General features: G+C 48.2%; 2 protein-coding genes across 2 annotated transcripts; one reads left to right on the forward strand and one right to left on the reverse strand.

Moving 5' to 3' along the window:
• Window positions 1-1,078: 1,078 nt before the first annotated feature.
• LOC311326095 (uncharacterized protein) lies at window positions 1,079-6,760 on the reverse strand. Its single transcript, XM_084458934.1, has 2 exons — window positions 6,688-6,760; window positions 1,079-4,534 (listed from the first exon to the last, which is right to left on the reverse strand). The coding sequence occupies exon 2, from the start codon at window positions 4,390-4,392 to the stop codon at window positions 2,755-2,757; it is 1,638 nt and encodes a 545-aa protein (XP_084315060.1). The 5' UTR covers window positions 4,393-4,534; window positions 6,688-6,760; the 3' UTR covers window positions 1,079-2,754.
• Window positions 6,761-14,304: 7,544 nt separating this feature from the next.
• On the forward strand, window positions 14,305-18,964 carry ftr14l (finTRIM family, member 14-like; the record flags this gene model as incomplete). Its single annotated transcript, XM_084458722.1, has 6 exons — window positions 14,305-14,700; window positions 14,783-14,878; window positions 16,262-16,495; window positions 16,993-17,152; window positions 18,078-18,214; window positions 18,581-18,964. 6 exons carry the CDS (start codon window positions 14,305-14,307, stop codon window positions 18,962-18,964), a joined length of 1,407 nt encoding a protein of 468 aa, XP_084314848.1.
• Window positions 18,965-19,589: the final 625 nt, after the last annotated feature.

Below are 19,589 nucleotides of genomic sequence, written 5' to 3' on the forward strand. Positions count from 1 at the left end.
AAATAAAGCTCTATGTAGCCTAGCCTACCTCTAAGTGTCTCTGCCTTGGTGCGTGAATTCATCACTTGCTTGACAGGACTCCTACATCTTCATAATGAACACCACCCTTCCACTAAACAGAGATCCTGACATAACAGGAGGATTCAAGCCAAAGTCACTGTGGTTTGTTCATTGAAAACATGGCTGATTCAAACCAGACTGCAGACAGTGCTGATAACCCCAGGGTGTTTGTGGAGGGTCTTGTGACAGGGGCAGACTCCGGAGGGTGAACCCAGTCATGAGGGCCCATTTCTGGGGGAGCTGAGGTCAGGGGTGTGGGGCGCAGTGGAATGTGAGGTGGTAAAGTCAAGTGTGGCGGATGGCTAGCTGACATAGCTTGGTTATTCGGATTCACCGGTCATTACTAATATGTGGCTCTTCTAGATACTATTGACCTGGTTATAATAGTTTCTCAGACACTGCACACTGTTTTCTTCCCACAAAGTACTCAATCAGTATCTCAAACTAGGAGTACTTTATTAAACCATGATTAATGGAGCACACGTACGCGGCCTGAGTCCTGTACTGAATAGTTTAACTTTAGCCAAAATGTAAACGTAAAACAAAAGCAGTGAGGGGTGCCCCCTCGTGGACAAAGACAGAAACGCAATCTGTCGTATCACGCTGTTGAGCAAGATGGTAGAGCAAGTGCGCCTCCGTGTGGACATTGAGTAAATCAAGAACATCTAGGTACAAAGCCAGGGACCCTCAAGTGACACTATTATTTGTGTACATTATTGTAGATTGCACTGTATATATGATTGTATTGAATTGTATTTGCCACTTGTATTTTGCACTGTCCCATCCTTATACTTTTTTTATAATTATGCACCATCAGACCATACCTGTGAAAACCATATCTGGCAATAAACCCGTTTCTGATTGTAATCAGACAGGAGAGGACACAGGCCGACAGTCAACAATCTTTATTAATCCATATGTGTGCCAGTCAGACCTGGGAGAGATGATACAAGGTTGGGCCTTTAGAAGCCTATATGGATCCATGACATTGCTACTTTCTTTTCTTCTTAATTCACCCTCTACAAAATCTACAATGAGGCCAATCAAATAAGATGGGAAAAAAAGACAAATGATGGCAAGAGTGAGAATAGATACAAGCTCAAAAATAAGAATAGGAAATGATGGGGTCGGTTAGTATGAATACAAAGTAAACCTAAGTTGCCAAAACCTTTATTTTCCAATAACAGCTTGGCGTACATTTTTACACAGCATGCAATAAGGCACCTATCTAACACAAGGAATAAGCCTACACTACGGTTTGAAGTGTGAAGAATTGTTCTCCAAAAATGAGAAATATTGCTCAAAATAATGTTCACTCCCATAAAAACAATCCATCCCACGTTCCCTTTCAAATGACCCAAACCATATCTAAAAAAAAAAAAAACACGTTTTAAAAGATATTTTACATAGAACAGTAAATGGAGCACAAGCCCATGGTAAATCTGAAAACTCAAACAAGGGTGCTCTCAGTAAAACCAAGCCATTCCCCGGTCACATCTTGTAAGTATACACAACCTATTAACTGTCAAATGTGAGCGGAGTCTGGTTATCTATACTCTATACACTGCTATTTGAATTAGTCTCCAAAGCAATAGCAAGAAAATTCTTTTTAACATTTGTGTCACATTTCAGTAATATACATTTGGTGCTTGAGTAGGGGAAAATGAGTCGGAAACAATCAGGACGCAAGTCAACCTGAAATAATGCTACCAGTTTTATTTTCTAGGCATACTCTGCTCCTCACTTCCGTGTGCATCTCGTCACACCCCCAGGGGTTGATCCAGCATTGCTCTCGGTGCCGTCTGTTCGGCAGGGCTGAAGCACACACGCGTTTAACCTGATGAGCACAAGCCTGGACCCACAGCCTGAGAGAGCACATGCAATGTTTCCTGGTAGCTCCTGGTAACACAAAACTAAAACTCTTGGAAGCTAAACGGGAGGAGACTAAATGGAACTTACTATCAAAAATGGATATCTGGAACAAAACAGCACACTAGCCACCTATACATATATATATAAAAAAGAAAATCAATTATTTACATAGGATTTCTTTGCTTCATATAAGATACAGATGGTGAGATCGGGTGAAAACATTACAATGGGTAAATGGCAAAATTTGTTTGATCAAGACATTGTGAATTTCCTTGATCGCCATTTGCATCAGTAGCCCAGAGGACATGACCTCAAAAAAAGCAAGATTAGGTTATATCTTAGTAACTCAGTTACTTGACATTATTTATATTTGTAACATTGAATTACAAATCCCCCCTTGTGCCAGCAACATACATGAACTGAATCCTTATAATCAGATTCTGGGAAGAGATAGGGGGGGGGAGAATGCATTTTCAGGGAACATTTTTTTTTTTCATCTAGAGATTATCAAATCACATTTTTAAAAGCGACCAAAGAGGCTCTGGAGCGAGTTAAGCACAATCACATTAATGAGAATACCCATTTATTCAAACCAACTGATCAGGAGTCCTGGGATCTTGTCAACCAACCAACCACAACAGCTGCGAGTTAAGAGTTAAGTCCTTCAGTTTGAGCCAGAACTTACAGAGCATTGTCCACTTGTTTTGACTGCACCACACGGACAGACAAACTCACTGACTCCTTGATTATGGGTGTGTGTGTGTGTGTGTGTTGTGTGTCTGGGAAGGGGAAATCATTTTTTTGGAGGGGGGCTGGGTCAGCTCACTGATCTATGTGAATCCTATGGTGCCTGGAGAGGGAGGAAGAATGGTTGAAGCCTTTGCCACACTGAGAACATCTGTAGGGCTTTTCGTTGCCCATGATGCGCTGTTTGAGGATGGTGGTGTTGGAGAAAGCCTTTGGCGAGGGAACGGGGCTATACTCTGGCTCCTGCTGGTGATGCTGCTGCTGCTGCTTCTCCTCCACGTGGACTCTCTGATGCCGGGACAGAGAAGAGGAGTGATTGAATCTCTTCCCGCAGTGGGCGCAGGTGTAGCTCTTCCCCTCGGAGTGGACTCTTTGGTGGCGGGACAGGGAGGAGGAATGATTGAAGCCCTTGTCGCAGTGGTGGCAGGTGTAGGGTTTGTCCCCGGGGCTCTGCTGGATCCGCTGCTTCATGGTGGGGGACCCGTAGAAGGCCGCCTTGCCGGAGGGAGGGGAGGAGTACATGCGCGACTCCTGGTGGGTCTTGTGGTGGCGGGACAGCGAGGAGGAGTGGTTGAAGCCCTTGTCGCACTGGGCGCAGGTGTAGGGCTTCCCCCCGGCGTGGACCTGCTGGTGCTTCTTCAGGTGGCGCTTGCGGACGAAGCTCTTCCGGCACTGGTTGCACTTGTAGGGCTTGTCCCCGGAGTGGATTCTCTGGTGCTCCCTCAGGGTGGTGGCGGCGGCGAAACACTTCCCGCACTGCGTGCAGCGGTGGGGCTTGTCCGCCCCAGCGTGGGTCTTCTGGTGCTGCTTCAGGTTGGAGGCCGTGGTGAAGCCTTTACCGCACTGGACACAGGTGAAGGGCTTCTCTCTGGCGTGGAGCTCCTGGTGCTTTTTAAGATGCCGTCTGCGGACAAAGCTCTTCCTGCACTGGGTGCACTTGTAGGGCTTGTCCTCGGAGTGCATCTTCATATGCTCTCTGAGAGTGATGGCCGCTGCGAAGCTCTTGCCGCACTCCGAGCACCTATGGGGCTTCTCAGAGGAGTGGATCATCTGGTGGGACTTGAGGTTGAAGGCGTCGATGACGCCCTTGCCCACCATCTCCACGCCGGTGGGGACGTAGGCCTTCTCTTTCATGTGGATCTTCATGTGCTGCTTGAGACTGGCCTCCACAGCGAAGCTCTCCCCACAGTGGACACATATGTAAGGGTTGAGGTCCTTGTGGATCTCAAAGTGCTGGTGGAGGTCGGCCATGCTGCCGAATATCTCGCCGCACTCGTTGCACTGCAGGCCGTGGGCCTCGTGTATGACCACGCCGTTCTCAGACTCCACGGTCAGCTCGCCGCCGTGGTCGGACTCCACCTTCAATTCGTGCTCGGACTCCTTCAGCAGCACCTCGCCCAGGAGGACCTCGTCGGGCCCGCTCTTCATGTCCGCCGTATAACACTGCATGTCAGCGTGGTCTGCCTTGGTGTAGTCATGGTCCGTCTCTGCCACAATGGCGTCGACGCAGGCCACGGCCCCAAGCTCTGGGCCCAGCCCCTGGATCTTGGCCAGCTCGGACCCGTGGATCTCCAGCTCCAGACCGCGCTTCTCCTCGGTCATGATCTCGGTCTCTGCTGCATAGTGAAGGTCGACCTGGCTATGGGCTATGACACACTCCGACCCCAGTGTGTCCAGGCCGGGAGTGTCACACTCAGTCTCTGACTCGGCCATGAGAACACACTCCAGCCCCACGACCTCCGTTTTACTGCCGGACGGTGACTTTGAGGGGGAATCGTGGGTGGGGGTGGAGGGAGAGCTCTGCTTCAGTCTGCGTTGTAGTTTGCAGTGATGGACCCAATCAGCAATCAAAGTCCTGTGAGGGAGCACAAGGTAAAGATCTGGATGAACGCATTGGCTGAGGTAGCAAATGACTTTCAAACGATTAATATCCAGACAAAAGAGTACTTTTAAAATGCATCTACCTACTAGCTCAATCTATGATTAGAAACAAACGTAGCCATAATGTTACTTATGACACCTGTTGTTATTGTTGTTGTTATTAGCAAGCTAACTAGCCAGTCCACCAGCTAACCATAAATTGAGGCTAACTAGCCATGGGATGTTAAACCTGCATGAATACACCAGACCTTTCTCAATGCACCAGGACGTCCGTGTATTCATGCATCCGCGGTGCAGCTCGTTAAAAGACTAAGGGCGCCTGAGCCTCTTGAACCAGAGAAGGTGTTAACGATGTGACTTTACACATTAAACTATGATAAATCATCCAGCTGGGATTCGTTAGCAAGGTTAGCGGTGCAATTTGCTACCTAGCAAGCTATATAGCACGCTAAATGTTGGTTTTGCTAAGTTCGCTAGCCAGCATTCAGGTCTAACCCGAGACCTGCACCTGTAACGTTACGAGATGGAGAAACATCGTGACTCTGCAAACTGAGACTGAACACAATGAGAAACACACAGAGGATTATGGCATCAAGCGAGTTATAATCTGCAAATCCGCTCTCTAATGTGTGAATATATTCTCGTATTCACGGGGTTAGCTCAACATGTCCATCCTGGCTCCAGATGTGGAGCATTAGCCCGCTAGTTAGCTGGCTAGGGTAGGAAAACAAGTTACCACCGCGGATAGCTGCTCTAGCTGCTAATGTGGGCTGGATTGGTCAGCTAAAGATGGCTAACTAGCTCTAAAGATGGCTAACTAGCTTCTCTCCCTGCAACTAAGGTTAGAGAGTTAGCAAAGTTAGTCGATAATCATATTTAATTACTTAGAAAAGTTAAACACTTAACGACTCGCCCTGTTTTGGCTCCGGGTTTGAAGATACATACGAACGCGGAAATTCACCATCTTGTGCCTCAACAGCACCTCCCCGCTAGCAGAGCATAAGATGGCTGCTAGGAGGTTAGCTGCTAACCAGAGCATAAGATGGCTGCTAGGAGGTTAGCTGCTAACCAGAGCATAAGATGGCTGCTAGGAGGTTAGCTGCTAGCCAGAGCATAAGATGGCTGCTAGGAGGTTAGCTGCTAGCAGGAGCATAAGATGGCTGCTAGGAGGTTAGCTGCTAGCAGAGCATAAGATGGCTGCTAGGAGGTTAGCTGCTAGCCAGAGCATAAGATGGCTGCTAGGAGGTTAGCTGCTAGCAGGAGCATAAGATGGCTGCTAGGAGGTTAGCTCACGTTAGCTTCCGCCCTTCTGGACGCAATCAGAATTAAGCTAACTGGCTACAAAATGCAGCATTCAACCATTATTATTACAGTCAAAGCAACACCAGAGTGTAAACCTGATCGTTGCGTTGTCTCCATACATTCACCGGTTTGGAGAAGATCATCAGTGAGTCGTTTGGGTCCTAATCCGATCAAACTGCCTCAAACAAAGATGGCTAACCCGGGCCAGGCGGGGAGGAGAGGAAAACCCGGGAAAGAAGACCCCCCTCTTATATAAGCAACAATGCATGACAAAGTACTGCGAAATGTTCCTGAATTAATCAAACAGATAGAAATAATAACGATAATGAACGTGTGGCGGTTCCCGGGCTTGTCTCCTACGCTTATAACTGATCCCAGAACGGGCAGCATTCCACGAGATTATTTCCAACCCACATTAGATGGTGGCCTCTCTTAAAGCTACAGGGTTAGCATGGTTAGCATGGCTAGCTAGCACCCGCCCTAGCTCGCTACCTAGCCATGATGGCAAGCTAACTAGCAAGCTAACCCGGCTAGCTAGCTCGACTAGCCGTCCTCTCCAGCCCGGTCAAGGGTTTCACCATAACTGAGCTAAGTACTCACCGAATAAGCAAGAAAGTAATCAAAGCAGGATATAAAATAGTAAAACTTTTGGCCAAATTAACGAGCAAAAAATAAGTTATTAGCCAGCTCTAAATAAAATAAAACTTTCGCAAAATAATAACCTAGCTCACGTTAATCTGAAGATCTGCGGCTATACCAACTCAAAGCGATGGATAAAAGTGACAATCAGTCGGTCGTTTCGCTGGACTAAGTGACTAGACCCACCTCTTTGTCTTCGGGTTTGTAGGGTGACGAAAAGCAGTTTATAGGCTGTGCACTATGATAGCTCCTAGCTGCTAGCTCGCTTGCGTGGGACTGAGCTGCGGAGGTCTTCCCTGGCTCTTTCTGTAGAGCTGAGCCACGGAGCTTCTGGCGCCAACGGTGATTGGAGCGCTGCAGCTATTTCACTAGCAGAACCAGTACTGCTGCCATCTACTGGCGCGGAGGAGATGCTTCTTCTTCAGCTAGCCACCACTATAAGACATTACCATGTGTATGAATACATTGCCACACACACACACACACTCTCTCTCTCTCTCTCTCTCTCTCTCTCTCTCTCTCTCTCTCTCTCCCTCTCCCTCTCTGTTGTATGTTCTGAATGTCCTCCACTAGGCTAGGCTACCAGAGAGTCCAGTAGGCTAGTCTAGGCCTAATTGGAGTGCTTTGTTGTCAAATTAGAAAGTAAGCCAAATGGTCCTACATTGACACTCATCTTGCAAAACCATGCACTTGTTTTACAGTGCAGGAGTAATAGCTGTGAACAAGCACAGAGGGATGACAGAGGTAGACTGCTCAGTGTCCAACCTGTACCTCTGTTTTGACTTGGGTTGAAAAGCCACTTTTGCACAGATCACCTATAGTGCTGAATGGTAGGACTTGGACTGCATGAGTAGCGAGGGACGGACCGGCCTATATGCTACTCTCCAATCACACCGTTGCACCAGAGCTGGGGGAGGATTCTTCATCAAATTTCATTTTCAGCCTCTGAGCAGCTCCACCAGCATAGAACTACCAAAAGCACACATTAATGTAGCCTATGCTTTCTCCAAAACCAAAAATGCAAGAATCAAGCCTCCACAACTTTTCCTAAATGTGTGTGATTTAGCCTAATGCATGTGTTCTTAAAATTAGGATGGATTGACTTTGACTACGACCACTTAAGCCAGACAATACGTAGGCTAATGTGCGCCGGTACCCAAGTGTGAATGACCTCTCCTCCTTCAGCACTCTATTGAAAAGCTGATGGCCTACTCATTCTAACAGTAAGTGCCAACGCCTAAATCGCCAGCAATCTAAACTAACTTCATACAAATTATAATTGAAATGTCCTCAGAACAATAGAGTGGCAACGATAAAGGTGACCTGACTGGGCATCTGTTCTATCTTTTTCAGTCAAATGGACCCACACATGTTACCAGCCAGCAGTGCATAATCTATCATTTCGAGGCACTATAGCTATAGGCTACTGTTGAGTAGATGCAAATGTAAAATAATAATCATAATCATAGGCTAATAATAATAACTTTTTTAATTCGTTAATTTGGCCAAAAGTTCAGTTCCTGAGGCAGCTGAAGAAATTCAGCCTACCAAAGACAATGTTGGTACTCTTCTACACCTCCATCGAGTCCATCCTCACCTCCTCCATCACCATCTGGTACTCCACCTCTACAGCCAAAGACAGGGCCAAACGGCAGCGGGTCAATCGCTCTGCCGAGAAGGTGATCGGTTGCAACCTGCCTTCCCTCCAGTCCCGACTACAGGGCCCTGAAGTGGGCCAGGAAGATTGCGGCAGACCCCTCCCACCCCGACCACAGTCTCTTCATTCCACTCCCCTCTGGCAGGAGGCTGCGGTCCATCAGGGTCAAGACCTCACGCCACGCCCCACGGCCAGCAGCCTCATCAATGAGGCCCGTGTCCCCCTCTGATCCCTCTCCACCCTCGCCCACCCATGACTCCCAAATACTTGCACATGACCGCGGAATGTACTGGACATAGGACGCACCGCATTCACATATCACGTCACACACACTGCATGCACACACTCACATACACATTGCACTTTGCACACTCACTGTATATACACTGACCGCACTACATTTTGAATACTGTTTTTATCTTATTTTGCATTAATATTTTGTACTTGCTCTTTGCACTGTCCCGTCTCCCTGCACCCTGTCCAATGTTGTCTCCTATAGACCAGCCCAAAACTACATGGCAATAAACAATTTCTGATTCTGAATAAACGGAAATAGACAACATACATTTCAAATGAGCATAAACGTAGATGTTGGCTAAAAGGCAGGATTTGGAGGACGATGTTTTTGTGGAAAATTATCCTGAATTGTATTTTACACTAATTGTTACTGTACGATCCTGTCTCTCTTCTGTGTAATTACAAATACTGCTTACTTGGAGCTGTATGAATGTACAAAACTCAAGAGATTTCCTCTCCTCATGTCCCCCGTTTAACTGTCCTGCCCATTTATGTATATGTATAATGTATATTACAGATCTACATACCAGAGCAACGGTGTGTCTTCAAATCCATTTACAAAGACACAGGGAATGCATCGTCTGTGACTGAGGCGCTCAAGAGTGTTGATGAGAGAGCTGCCGGTCAGGTCATCATCATCATCATCATCATCTTCATCCGCTTATCCAGGGTCGGGTAGCGGAGGCAGCAGCTCCAGCAGGGGGCCCCAGACATCCCTTTCCCTAGCAGCATCAACCAGCTCTGCCTGGGGAATCTTTAGCCGCTCACAGGCCAGTGCGGAGATGTAGTCCCGCCACCTAGTCCTGGGTCTACCCCGCGGCCTCCTCCCAGCCGGACACGCCTGGAACACCTCCCTAGGGAGGCGCCCAGGAGGCATCCTCACTAGATGCCCGAACCACCTCAACTGGCTCCTTTCGACGCAAAGGAGCAGCGGCTCTACTCCGAGTCTCTCCCGGATGACTGAACTTCTCACCCGATCTCTCAGGGAGACCCCAGCCACCCTCCGGAGAAAACTCATTTCGGCCGCTTGTATCCGTGATCTCGTTCTTTCGGTCATGACCCATCCTTCATGACCATAGGTGAGGGTGGGGACGAAGATAGACCGGTAGATCGAGAGCTTTGCCTTTTGGCTCAGCTCTCTTTTCGTCACAACAGTGCGGTAAAGCGACTGCAGAACCGCACCAGCTGCTCCGATTCTCCGGCCAAACTCCCTCTCCATGGTTCCCTCACTCGTGAACAAGACCCCCAGATACTTGAACTCCTTCACTTGGGGTAAGGACTCATTTCCTACTCGGAGCGGACAGGCCACCGGTTTCCTGCTGAGAACCATGGCCTCAGATTTAGAAGTGCTTATTCTCATCCCAGCCGCTTCACACTCAGTTGCGAATCTATCCAGAGAGTGCTGGAGGCCGCAGGCAGCTGATGCCATCAGGACCACATCATCTGCAAAAAGCAGTGACGTGATCCCCAGCTCACCGAACTGCAAACCCACCTCCGCCCGGCTACGCCTCGATATCCTGTCCATGAAAATCACAAACAGGATTGGTGACAAAGCGCAGCCCTGGCGGAGGCCAACACCTACCGGAAAGGAAGACGACTTACTGCCGAGGAACCGGACACAGCTCTCGCTCTGGGTATACAGGGATTGGATGGCCCCAAGTAGGGACCCCCTCACCCCATACTCCCGCATAACCCTCCACAAGACCTCTCGGGGGACCCGGTCGTAAGCCTTCTCCAAGTCCACAAAACACATGTAGACAGGTTGGGCAAACTCCCAAGCCCCCTCCAAGATCCTTGCGAGAGTGAAGAGCTGGTCGGTAGTTCCACGACCAGGACGAAATCCGCATTGTTCCTCTTCGATCTGAGGTTCGACTATCGGCCGGACCCTCCTTTCCAGCACCTTGGAGTAAACTTTCCCTGGGAGGCTGAGTAATGTGATGCCTCTATAATTCGCACACACCCTCTGGTCCCCTTTTTTGAATATTGGGACCACCACCCCAGTCTGCCACTCCTTCGGCACTGACCCAGACTTCCACGCAATGTTACAGAGGCGTGTCAACCAAGACAGCCCCTCTACACCCAGCGCCTTCAGCATTTCTGGACGGATCTCATCAGTCCCTGGGGCTCTGCCACTGTGGAGTTGTTTGACTACCTCAGTGACCTCCTCCAAGGACATTGACGACCCCCCATCATCTTCCGGCTCTGCCTCGATCGTAGAGGGTGGATTAGTCGGGTTCAGGAGTTCCTCAAAGTGCTCCTTCCAACGCTCAACAACCTCCTCAGTTGAGGTCAGCAGTGTCCCCTCCTTGCTGTATACAGCTTGGATGGTCCCCCGCTTTCCCTTCCTGAGGTGTCTGATGGTCTTCCAGAAACACTTTGGTGCCGACCGAAAGTCCTTCTCCATGGTTTCTCCGAACTCCTCCCACACCCGCTGCTTTGCCTTGGTCACGGCCGAAGCCGCAGCCCTCCGGGCCAGTCGATACCCTGCAACTGTTTCTGGGGTCTCCCGGGCTAACATAACCCGGAAGGCCTCCTTCTTCAGTCGGACGGCTTCCCTCACCACCGCTGTCCACCACGGTGTCCGAGGGTTACCGCCCCTTGAGGTACCTATGGCCCTCAGGCCACAGCTCCCAGCCGCAGCTTCAGCAATGGAGGCTTTGAACACCGACCACTCATGCTCGATGTCCCCAACCTCCACAGGGATGCCTGAGAAGCTCCGCCGGAGGTGGCAATTGAAATCTCTCCGGACAGGCTCTTCCTCCAGACGTTCCCAGTTCACCCTCACTACACGCTTGGGTTTTCCAGGTCTGTCCAGAAGTTTCCCCCGCCATCGAAACCAGCTCACCACCAGGTGGTGATCAGTGGACAGCTCTGCCCCTCTCTTTACCCGAGTGTCCAAAACGCATGGCCTCAGATCAGATGATACGATAACGAAATCGATCATCGACCTTCGGCCTAAGGTGTTCTGATGCCAGGTGTACTTGTGGGCATCCTTGTGTTCGAACATGGTGTTTGTTATGGCCAAACCGTGACTAGCACAGAAGTCCAACAACAAAACACCACTCGGGTTCAGATCGTGGTGGCCATGCCTCCCAATCACGCCCCTCCAAGTTTCTCCATCATTGCCTACGTGTGCATTGAAGTCCCCCAGTAGGACACTGGAGTCCCCTGCAGGAGCCCCCAAAAGGACTCCACTCAGGGTCTGCAGGAAGGCTGAGTACTCTGAACTGCTGTTCGGTGCATAAGCACAAACCACAGTCAGAGTCCCCCCCCCCACAGTCCTAAGGCGCAGGGAGGCGACCCTCTCGTCCACTGGGGTGAACTCCAGCACAGAGGCGCTCAGCTGGGGGCTAGCTAGTATAGCCACACCTGCCTTACGCCTCATACCGTGAGCAACTCCGGAGAAGAACAGGGTCCAACCCCTATCCAGGAGTTTGGTTCCGGCGCCGGTGCTGTGCGTGGAGGTTAGCCCCACCAGGTGTAATTGGTATCGCTCCACCTCCCTCACTAGCTCCGGCTCCTTCCCCCCCAGCGAGGTCACGTTCCATGTCCCCAGAGCCAGCCTTTGCCGCCCAGGTCCGGTCCGTCGGTGTCCCCCGCCTTCACCGCCACCTAGTTGGCAGCGCACCCGACCCCGACAATTCCTCCCGCGGGTGGTGGGTCCACGGGACGATGGAGGAGGAGATGGTGCTTCCACGTTGCTTATTCGGGCTGGGCCCGGCCGGGCTCCTTGGTAAGCCCGGCCACCAGGCGCTCGCATGCGGGCCCTCCGTCTGGGCCTGGCTCCAGACGAGGGCCCCGGGCTTCCTCCGGGCCGGGTCTCTCTTCCTTTAGGTTGTTCTGTCATCAGGGTTTTTGCCGGTCAGGTACGCTGGATAATTTACCCCCTATCAGGCTGAGCTCTTTATTCTGTTTAGTTGGACTCCCTCCATGACCCTCACATTGACATGTGGAAGTGGGATTTTTGTGGCATTTGACATACACTGGAACACAGGTATTTTGCCCATAAGCTTCTCTGTTTGAAAGTAGAATATTTCTTGGAAATCTACCAAGCACAGTCCATCCAAACGATAGTCATACACCGTAACACCTGCAGATGACTGGGAGCAGTACTGTCCAATAACCAGCCTCCTAACACTGCGGCCAGTGAGGCCTCCCAGACCACACGCTTGCATTAACTGAAGCAGAAGCACCCCGCAGATGTGGCTCTTCTAAGTTCATGTTACGAACGGCCCCTGGGTGTACTGTGCAGTACTGGATTTCTGGACAGTATAATTGTAATGTTGCTCCTCATACACCTTAGGACAGGTGTTTGGTCTGCTGTGATGACAGAAATGTTATTAGCGTGAAGGTCCAGTATCCTGAAGTTCATGAAGTTGGTGGCAGTGGATGAGATGGACATGGAGGAGAGAGGATTGGTCCCAGCATTCAACTCCTGTAACTTGGTCAAATGATTCATATGGAGGCCATCAATGGTGAAAAGTACCGTATCTGCAAAAACAAGCCTTTGCAGTTGATACAGGCAGTTAAAGGCTTTCATTTCTAAGTGTCCAATAGGGTTTCCAGTTAGAATTAAAGTGGATATATTCCAAACATTGTGGAAAGTGTCATTAGCAATGTGATGGTTAATAAGGGTAATAATAATTAGCTGCTATATCTTAAAAACAACAGTATTTCATCATAACAGACTAAGAATTGCTTGAAAAGTACTGTAGGACCTACCTTGTGAGATCAAGAACCCGCAAATTAGGTAACTCAGGGATGACTGATTTAAAGACGTAAGGTAATTAAAGCTGAAGTCTAGGGTTACTGTCTTGGCATCGATGGCTGTTATGCAGTTGAGATTTCTTGCTCTGCATGAGAAGTGGGATTTGTGAATCACCTGAAACAAGACAACTTGGTTATGAAGAGCAACAACGAGACTCGCTGTGTCAATATCAACAACTCTAGGTAAAACTATTTTACATTTTGCAATTTTACAGTAAACTTGAAAATAAATCCACAGTGTACCTTAGTGCACATACCTCCAATTGTAGCGTGCAAGAGAACAATAGTCCACAGGAGAGAGATAATTTTGCTTACTGATGTGTTATGAATGAATGCCTGAGTAGTGGGACAATCAATACATTTTGGAGATGTGGTTATGTGTCACAATGATCCTTCGTGTTTAAATGGTTCCTGTTCCTCATTTTAGTTTGTGTGGTTTATTTGTCATATCTACATGATGTAGCCTACAATTAAATGCTTAGCCGCGCCCAACACGGGGGTCAAATCTTAGGATTAAGAATTTCAGGCTCTATTGACTAAAACAGCTGTGTAGCTGCTGGCTCCTTATATGTAAAATCTGTATTTCACTATCTTAACCATATCCATTAAAAATACACACATTTGAAATCGATCAATACAAGCATAGGGGGAAAGATAAACAGGTGCATTTACAGCTGAACGTTATAGGCTAATGTCATATTTTGTTAATCTTTTTCTTTCTTTAAACCTCCAGCCATACTGTACATTCCTTTGTCCTTACCTACCTCTTGGTTAAAGACAGCATCTGTGTTGAGCCACACCCCCTTTTAAACAGCCGACCAGTAATACTGGTTTGGTCCAGAAACCATCCTCATAGCCGACATTCTCTCTCTCTCACACACAATCCCCAGTTTCATTTCGCTCTCACACTCTCTGCCCAGGTGTGGATCCCTTAACCTGCTCTTCACTAGTTCACCTGAACCTCCTTATTCTTTAACCTGTGGATCTTCTACTCTGGGATACTTGTTTACCTCTGGAGCTCTCCGCCACTTCACCTGCAGACCACTACAGAGCTCCCTTCTGTCCCCACGGAGCCGGCGGACATGTCTCACCCCAGCACCCTGGACCTGGACAAGCACAGCACTCTGAAATCCCGAAGGTCTGTTTCCCACACTCTGCCCAAGGGCCAGACCAAGCCTGGAGATGTTCTGTGTGATTTCTGTACCGCCAGAAAGCAGAAGGCTGTGAAGTCCTGCCTACTCTGTCTGGCGTCCTACTGCGAGATCCACCTCCAGTCTCACTATGAGTACCCAGCCCTGATGAAGCACAAGCTGGTGACCGCCACCGGCCAGATGAGGGAGAAGATCTGTGCCCAGCACGACAAGCTGCTGGAGGTCTTCTGCCGCACGGATCAGACATCTGTGTGTGTCCTGTGCATGATGGACGAACACAAGCATCATGATACTGTCTCGGCTGCGACAGAGAGGACTGAGAAGCAGGTAAGGCCATTTAAACTTATATAAAAAAAAACACATTGCCCCCTTGGGCTCCTAGTTGACCATGTCAACCCTCCGTCTGCAGAAACAGCTGGGCTCAACTCTGAACAGGTCTCAGCAGAGGATCGACGAGCGGGTGAAGAAGAGGGAAGGTCTGAGACAGGCGGTGGAGTCTGTTAAGGTGTGTGTTTTTGTAGTTCTCAAACCTGTACCTTGCCATCTGTAGTTCTTAAGCCTGTTGCAACCGAGCGAAACGTGGAGTAGTTGGTGAAACTGTCACACTTAACATGGGTCGAACTGTTGAACACAACGCAGACGAGAGTACGATGGTTACATTGGTGCCGTGACCCAGATGCCCAGCGGTGCGGAGTGAGTATAGAGGGATGAGTGTAACCGAGTGAAACGTGAGAGTAGCTGGTGAAACTCACCCCGCAACGGCGTGCTGACAGACCCTTCAAGAGGGACGTCCCTATAGGCGCAACTGTCAGAGTGTCCGCCTCACCAGCAGGAGAACTTGTGGAGTATGGGTTCGAATCCCGCCCTGGGCAAGCCCTTAAAGGAGTAGTAAAGGGAAAATGCATGTTAAGCCCTGTTTTAAGGTTACTTATGATCATATACAATGGTTCAGATCAAAACGTTGACAAAACTAGCACTTTTGAGAAAGTCTGATAATTGCTCTACCACCGTTTAGGTCATACAATGGATGTGGGTGGGAACCTTGAAAAATCATTTAAAAACATGTTAAACTCTCGATTTCAAAGACAAGAAGCTCACCGAGGGGGTAATTTGTGTCAGTTGGTGTTCTGACATCAAATTTGCCGCAAAGTATGAATCCTGTAGGGTTTTATTGATCATTTTATGAAATCCATTGACTTGTATTGAAGCGACCGTTGTAGATGTGTAGATCAATCTGCAGAGGGGATTCAGGAAGCAGAACTACTTACGGTAGCTATTGTTATTGTTTATGTTGCTAGGCTACCTAGTTTGCAGACGTTTACACACGTATGTGCTGCGACTAAATAGTTCTATGCTAAATATTCAAAAAAGCCTTTCCAGGTGAACTAGAATCTTACTTTATGGCAAATTATATGTCAGAACGCCAACTAACACCTCGGTGAGTTTCTTGTCTTTGAAATTGAGAGTTTAACATGTTTTTGAATGATTTTTCAAGGTTCCCACCCACAACATTGTATGACCAAAACGGTGGTAGAGCAATTATCAGACTTTCTCAAAAGTGCTAGTTTTGTCAACGTTTTGATCTGAACCATTGTATATGATCATTAGTAACAGGGCTAAACATGCATTTTCCCTTTACTACTCCTTTAACATGGGTCGAACACAATGCAGACAAGAGTATGACCTGTACCATCAGTAGTTCTTAAACCTGTACCATCCATCAGGACAGCAGATGAGCCTTGAGGTACTTGAATTTAGTGACGGTTGGTTTTCTGGGCCCCATCCAAGCTGCCCCCCCCCCCACCAATCATTCCCCTTTCGCCCCTTGATGACATATATATTCTCGCATGACGGAACTCTGTTATTCTCTGATATTCTCACGCGACAGCACTCTGCCCAGACGGCGGTGGACGAGAACGAGCGCATCTTCACCGAGCTGCTGCGCTCCGTAGAGAGGAGGTACCACGAGGTGAAGGAGCAGGTCAGGGCCCAGGAGAAGGCCACCGTCGCCCAGGCCGAGGGCCTGCTGGACCGCCTGGAGGAGGAGATCACTCTGCTGAGGAAGAAACACACAGACCTGGAGAAGCTTTCGCACACCGACGACCACATACACTTCCTACAGGTCTGTCTGTCTGTCTGCTCTCAATGGTAAATGGTAACTGGACTGCACTTATATAGCGCTTTTCCACCTCAGCGGCACTCAAAGCGCTTTACAGTGGCCTCTCATTCACCCATTCACACACACTCACACACCAATGGCGGTAGCTGCCATGCAAGGTGCTATCCTGCTCATTGGGAGCAATTTGGGGTTAGGTGTCTTGCTCAAGGACACTTCGACATGTGGACAGTCGGAGTTGGGATTCGAACCGCTGACCCTTCGATCATTGAACAACCCTCTCTACCAACTGAGCCACAGCCGCCCCACAAACAGCCGCTCTACACTAAATACAGGGTGCTAAGTGAGAATCGGGCGCAAATAAGTTGACTTTGATCAGATGCGACCACACAAATTCGAGTTGTTGTCATAACGTTACGTTAAAGTTGCATTGCACTGTGTTGCATTAGAAACAAGTACGCCTCCAACACTGTGTGTCTCTCTCATTTACCCTCTACCACTAGGGCTGGCAGTCTCTGTCCGGTCCCTCCGGGTACGAAGACCTGAACAGTGTCAGCGTGGCCCCTTACTACTCCTTCGATACGGCCAAGAAAGCAATCGCTGCGTTGAAAGTGCAGGTGGAGGAGGTCAGCAAGGTAGAAGTCAACAAAATCACTGAAGCAGGTCAGTGGCTTGGACACAATTCCTGTATGTTAAAGGTTTAAATGCCTTGCGGTTTGTGGAGTCACCATATAAGTTAGGAGGCTTGTTTGAATGATCTTAGCCAGTGGGCTTTCTTGGTCTGTCTCTCCACAGTAAAAGAGGTCCACATTCTGCAACCACTTGAACCAAGGACAAGAGAAGACTTCATGAAGTGTGAGATTTTTCCTCCAGTTTTATCCTCGGCATATGTGTAGGCCTCTCACTACCAGGTTCATTCAGGGAATACGGTGTTTCCTCCTCCACGTCATAAGTATGAATGAACCTGAACACATCTGAATAATGCGTCAGGGAGGCAGAGCTGGCAGAACAGGTTTGGTTAAATGTGTGAAAGCCATCGAACAATTGAGAAGTATCTGAACAAATTAATATGTACAGTAGCTGTTGCAGCTCCCAGCCAGCTGTGGAGAATACCAGGACAAGCATTTTCATGAGACACATTTTGAAACTCAGCCACTCTGTGTGATAATGAGAAGTGTTTAGGGTAACTAATTTCCATCATCGCTTCTCAAACATAAAGTACACAGAACTCTCAAGCATTCTGAAACATCCACAGCCGATTATTTAAAGGACTAGTTTGGTATTAAACAGTATAAGGTCTGCTATTAGGTTATCCTATCATATATAATGGTCTATATCAACATTTCGACAAACTGTGCACTCTTGAGATATTACTCTTTGAAAACAAGAGTTTTGGGTGTTTTTTGGAGGATATTTTATATGCCCATAGGGATCCATTGAGTACTTAGCTGTGACATGATCAACTAATATCTCAAGAGTGCAGTTTGTCAACATGTTGATATGGACTGTTGTGTATCACAAACACATACATTTACAATCCATGGCAGATTACTTAATTACATTTAATTACATGTCTCCCTCTGTTCAGACTCAGTTCAACTGACCTTGGATTCCAACAGTGTCCATCCAAACATTCAACTGTCAGAAGGGGGCAGTATGGCCAAGGTGGTCAATGAGCCCAGGAACTACCCGAGCCATCCTGACAGGTTCAACCACTGGCAGCAGGTGAGGCATCACCAGGGGTATCATAACAAGCTGCCGACATGTTTGGCAATGTGTTGCTCTGATAAGTATCAACCCACTGAGCAAAGACGCGTCTAAAAGACGTCTTTTAGATGCCAAAATGAAAGTATTTTTAGACGTTCAGATATTGAACCCGTTCTGCACGTCCACAGACGTCTTAGAGGGGTTCAAGCCAGACGTTTGAATATTGAGGGGGTCCAGCAGACGTACAAATGGGGTTCTGGACCGACGGACGTTATTAAGACATGATCTGAACGTCTCCCTGACGTTGTGTGTTTGCTGGGAATAACACCTCATCTGATTTTACCAAAGGAAAACGATGTTATTTAAATCTATTCCACATTCTAGGTGCTGTGCAAGGAGGGCCTGTCTGGGAGTCGCAGCTACTGGGAGGTGGACTGGAGGGGGACAGAGATGGACATCGCTGTAGCCTACCGGGAAATCAAGCGCAAGGGGAACAGCAATGACTGCAGCCTGGGCTGGAACAACTTATCCTGGAGCCTGTATTGTTCAGATTCCAAATACTCGTTTGTACACGATAATAACAGCACAGACGTAGCAGTGCCGAGATCTTCCAGAATTGGCGTGTATCTGGACCACAGGGCCGGTATCCTGGCGTTTTACAGCGTGTCCGAGAGCATGAACCTGCTCCACAGAGTCCAGACTGCGTTTACTCAGCCTGTCTACCCTGCCTTCAGTGTGTGGGGCTTTGGCTCCAGTGTGAGACTATAGGGTGAAACAGGAAGCAAACAGAGACATGTCTGAGCGAGGGTGTGTCTGAGCTGAGGTGGACCAGACACAGTTGTGTAGTAGGCTACAGTACTTATTGTAGTTCTAGTAATTTGTCGCGTATGCATTTTTTTTAAGAGCAATGTCAGTTGTGAGAGAAAGGCTCTTATTACAAGGAGGGACAGGGGAGAGTTTGGAGATGATTCATAGATGATTTCACAGTTCTCCTTTCTTTATTTGATTTCTCTTATTACCATGTATACGTATACATGCTGCTTATATGTATAAGTGTGCTTAAATATTATTACAATTTTAACTGAATAATAAATGCCTGCCAACAAACAAACAGCCTCATATGTCTCTAATTGAGCGGTTCTAACCAGCATGCAACTATGACTGTTTACGACTACACATATTGGCAATACAGATAAAAAGCACTAGATGGCAGTAAAAACACATTTATAACCCCACGTGCTTTTTGTTCCATTAGTTGCGAAGCCAAGTAGCGATACTAGGCCTATACTACAAAAACTGTGCTGTGAGTGGGTTGAAGAATTCTTACGATAAAACTTTGTGAGTTGCCATTCCCATTCGTCTGTTCTGATGATATGGATGAATACAACTGTCT

Source organism: Borostomias antarcticus, assembly GCF_949987555.1.
Source record: "Borostomias antarcticus genome assembly, chromosome: 25".
NCBI classification, from domain to species: domain Eukaryota; kingdom Metazoa; phylum Chordata; class Actinopteri; order Stomiiformes; family Stomiidae; genus Borostomias; species Borostomias antarcticus.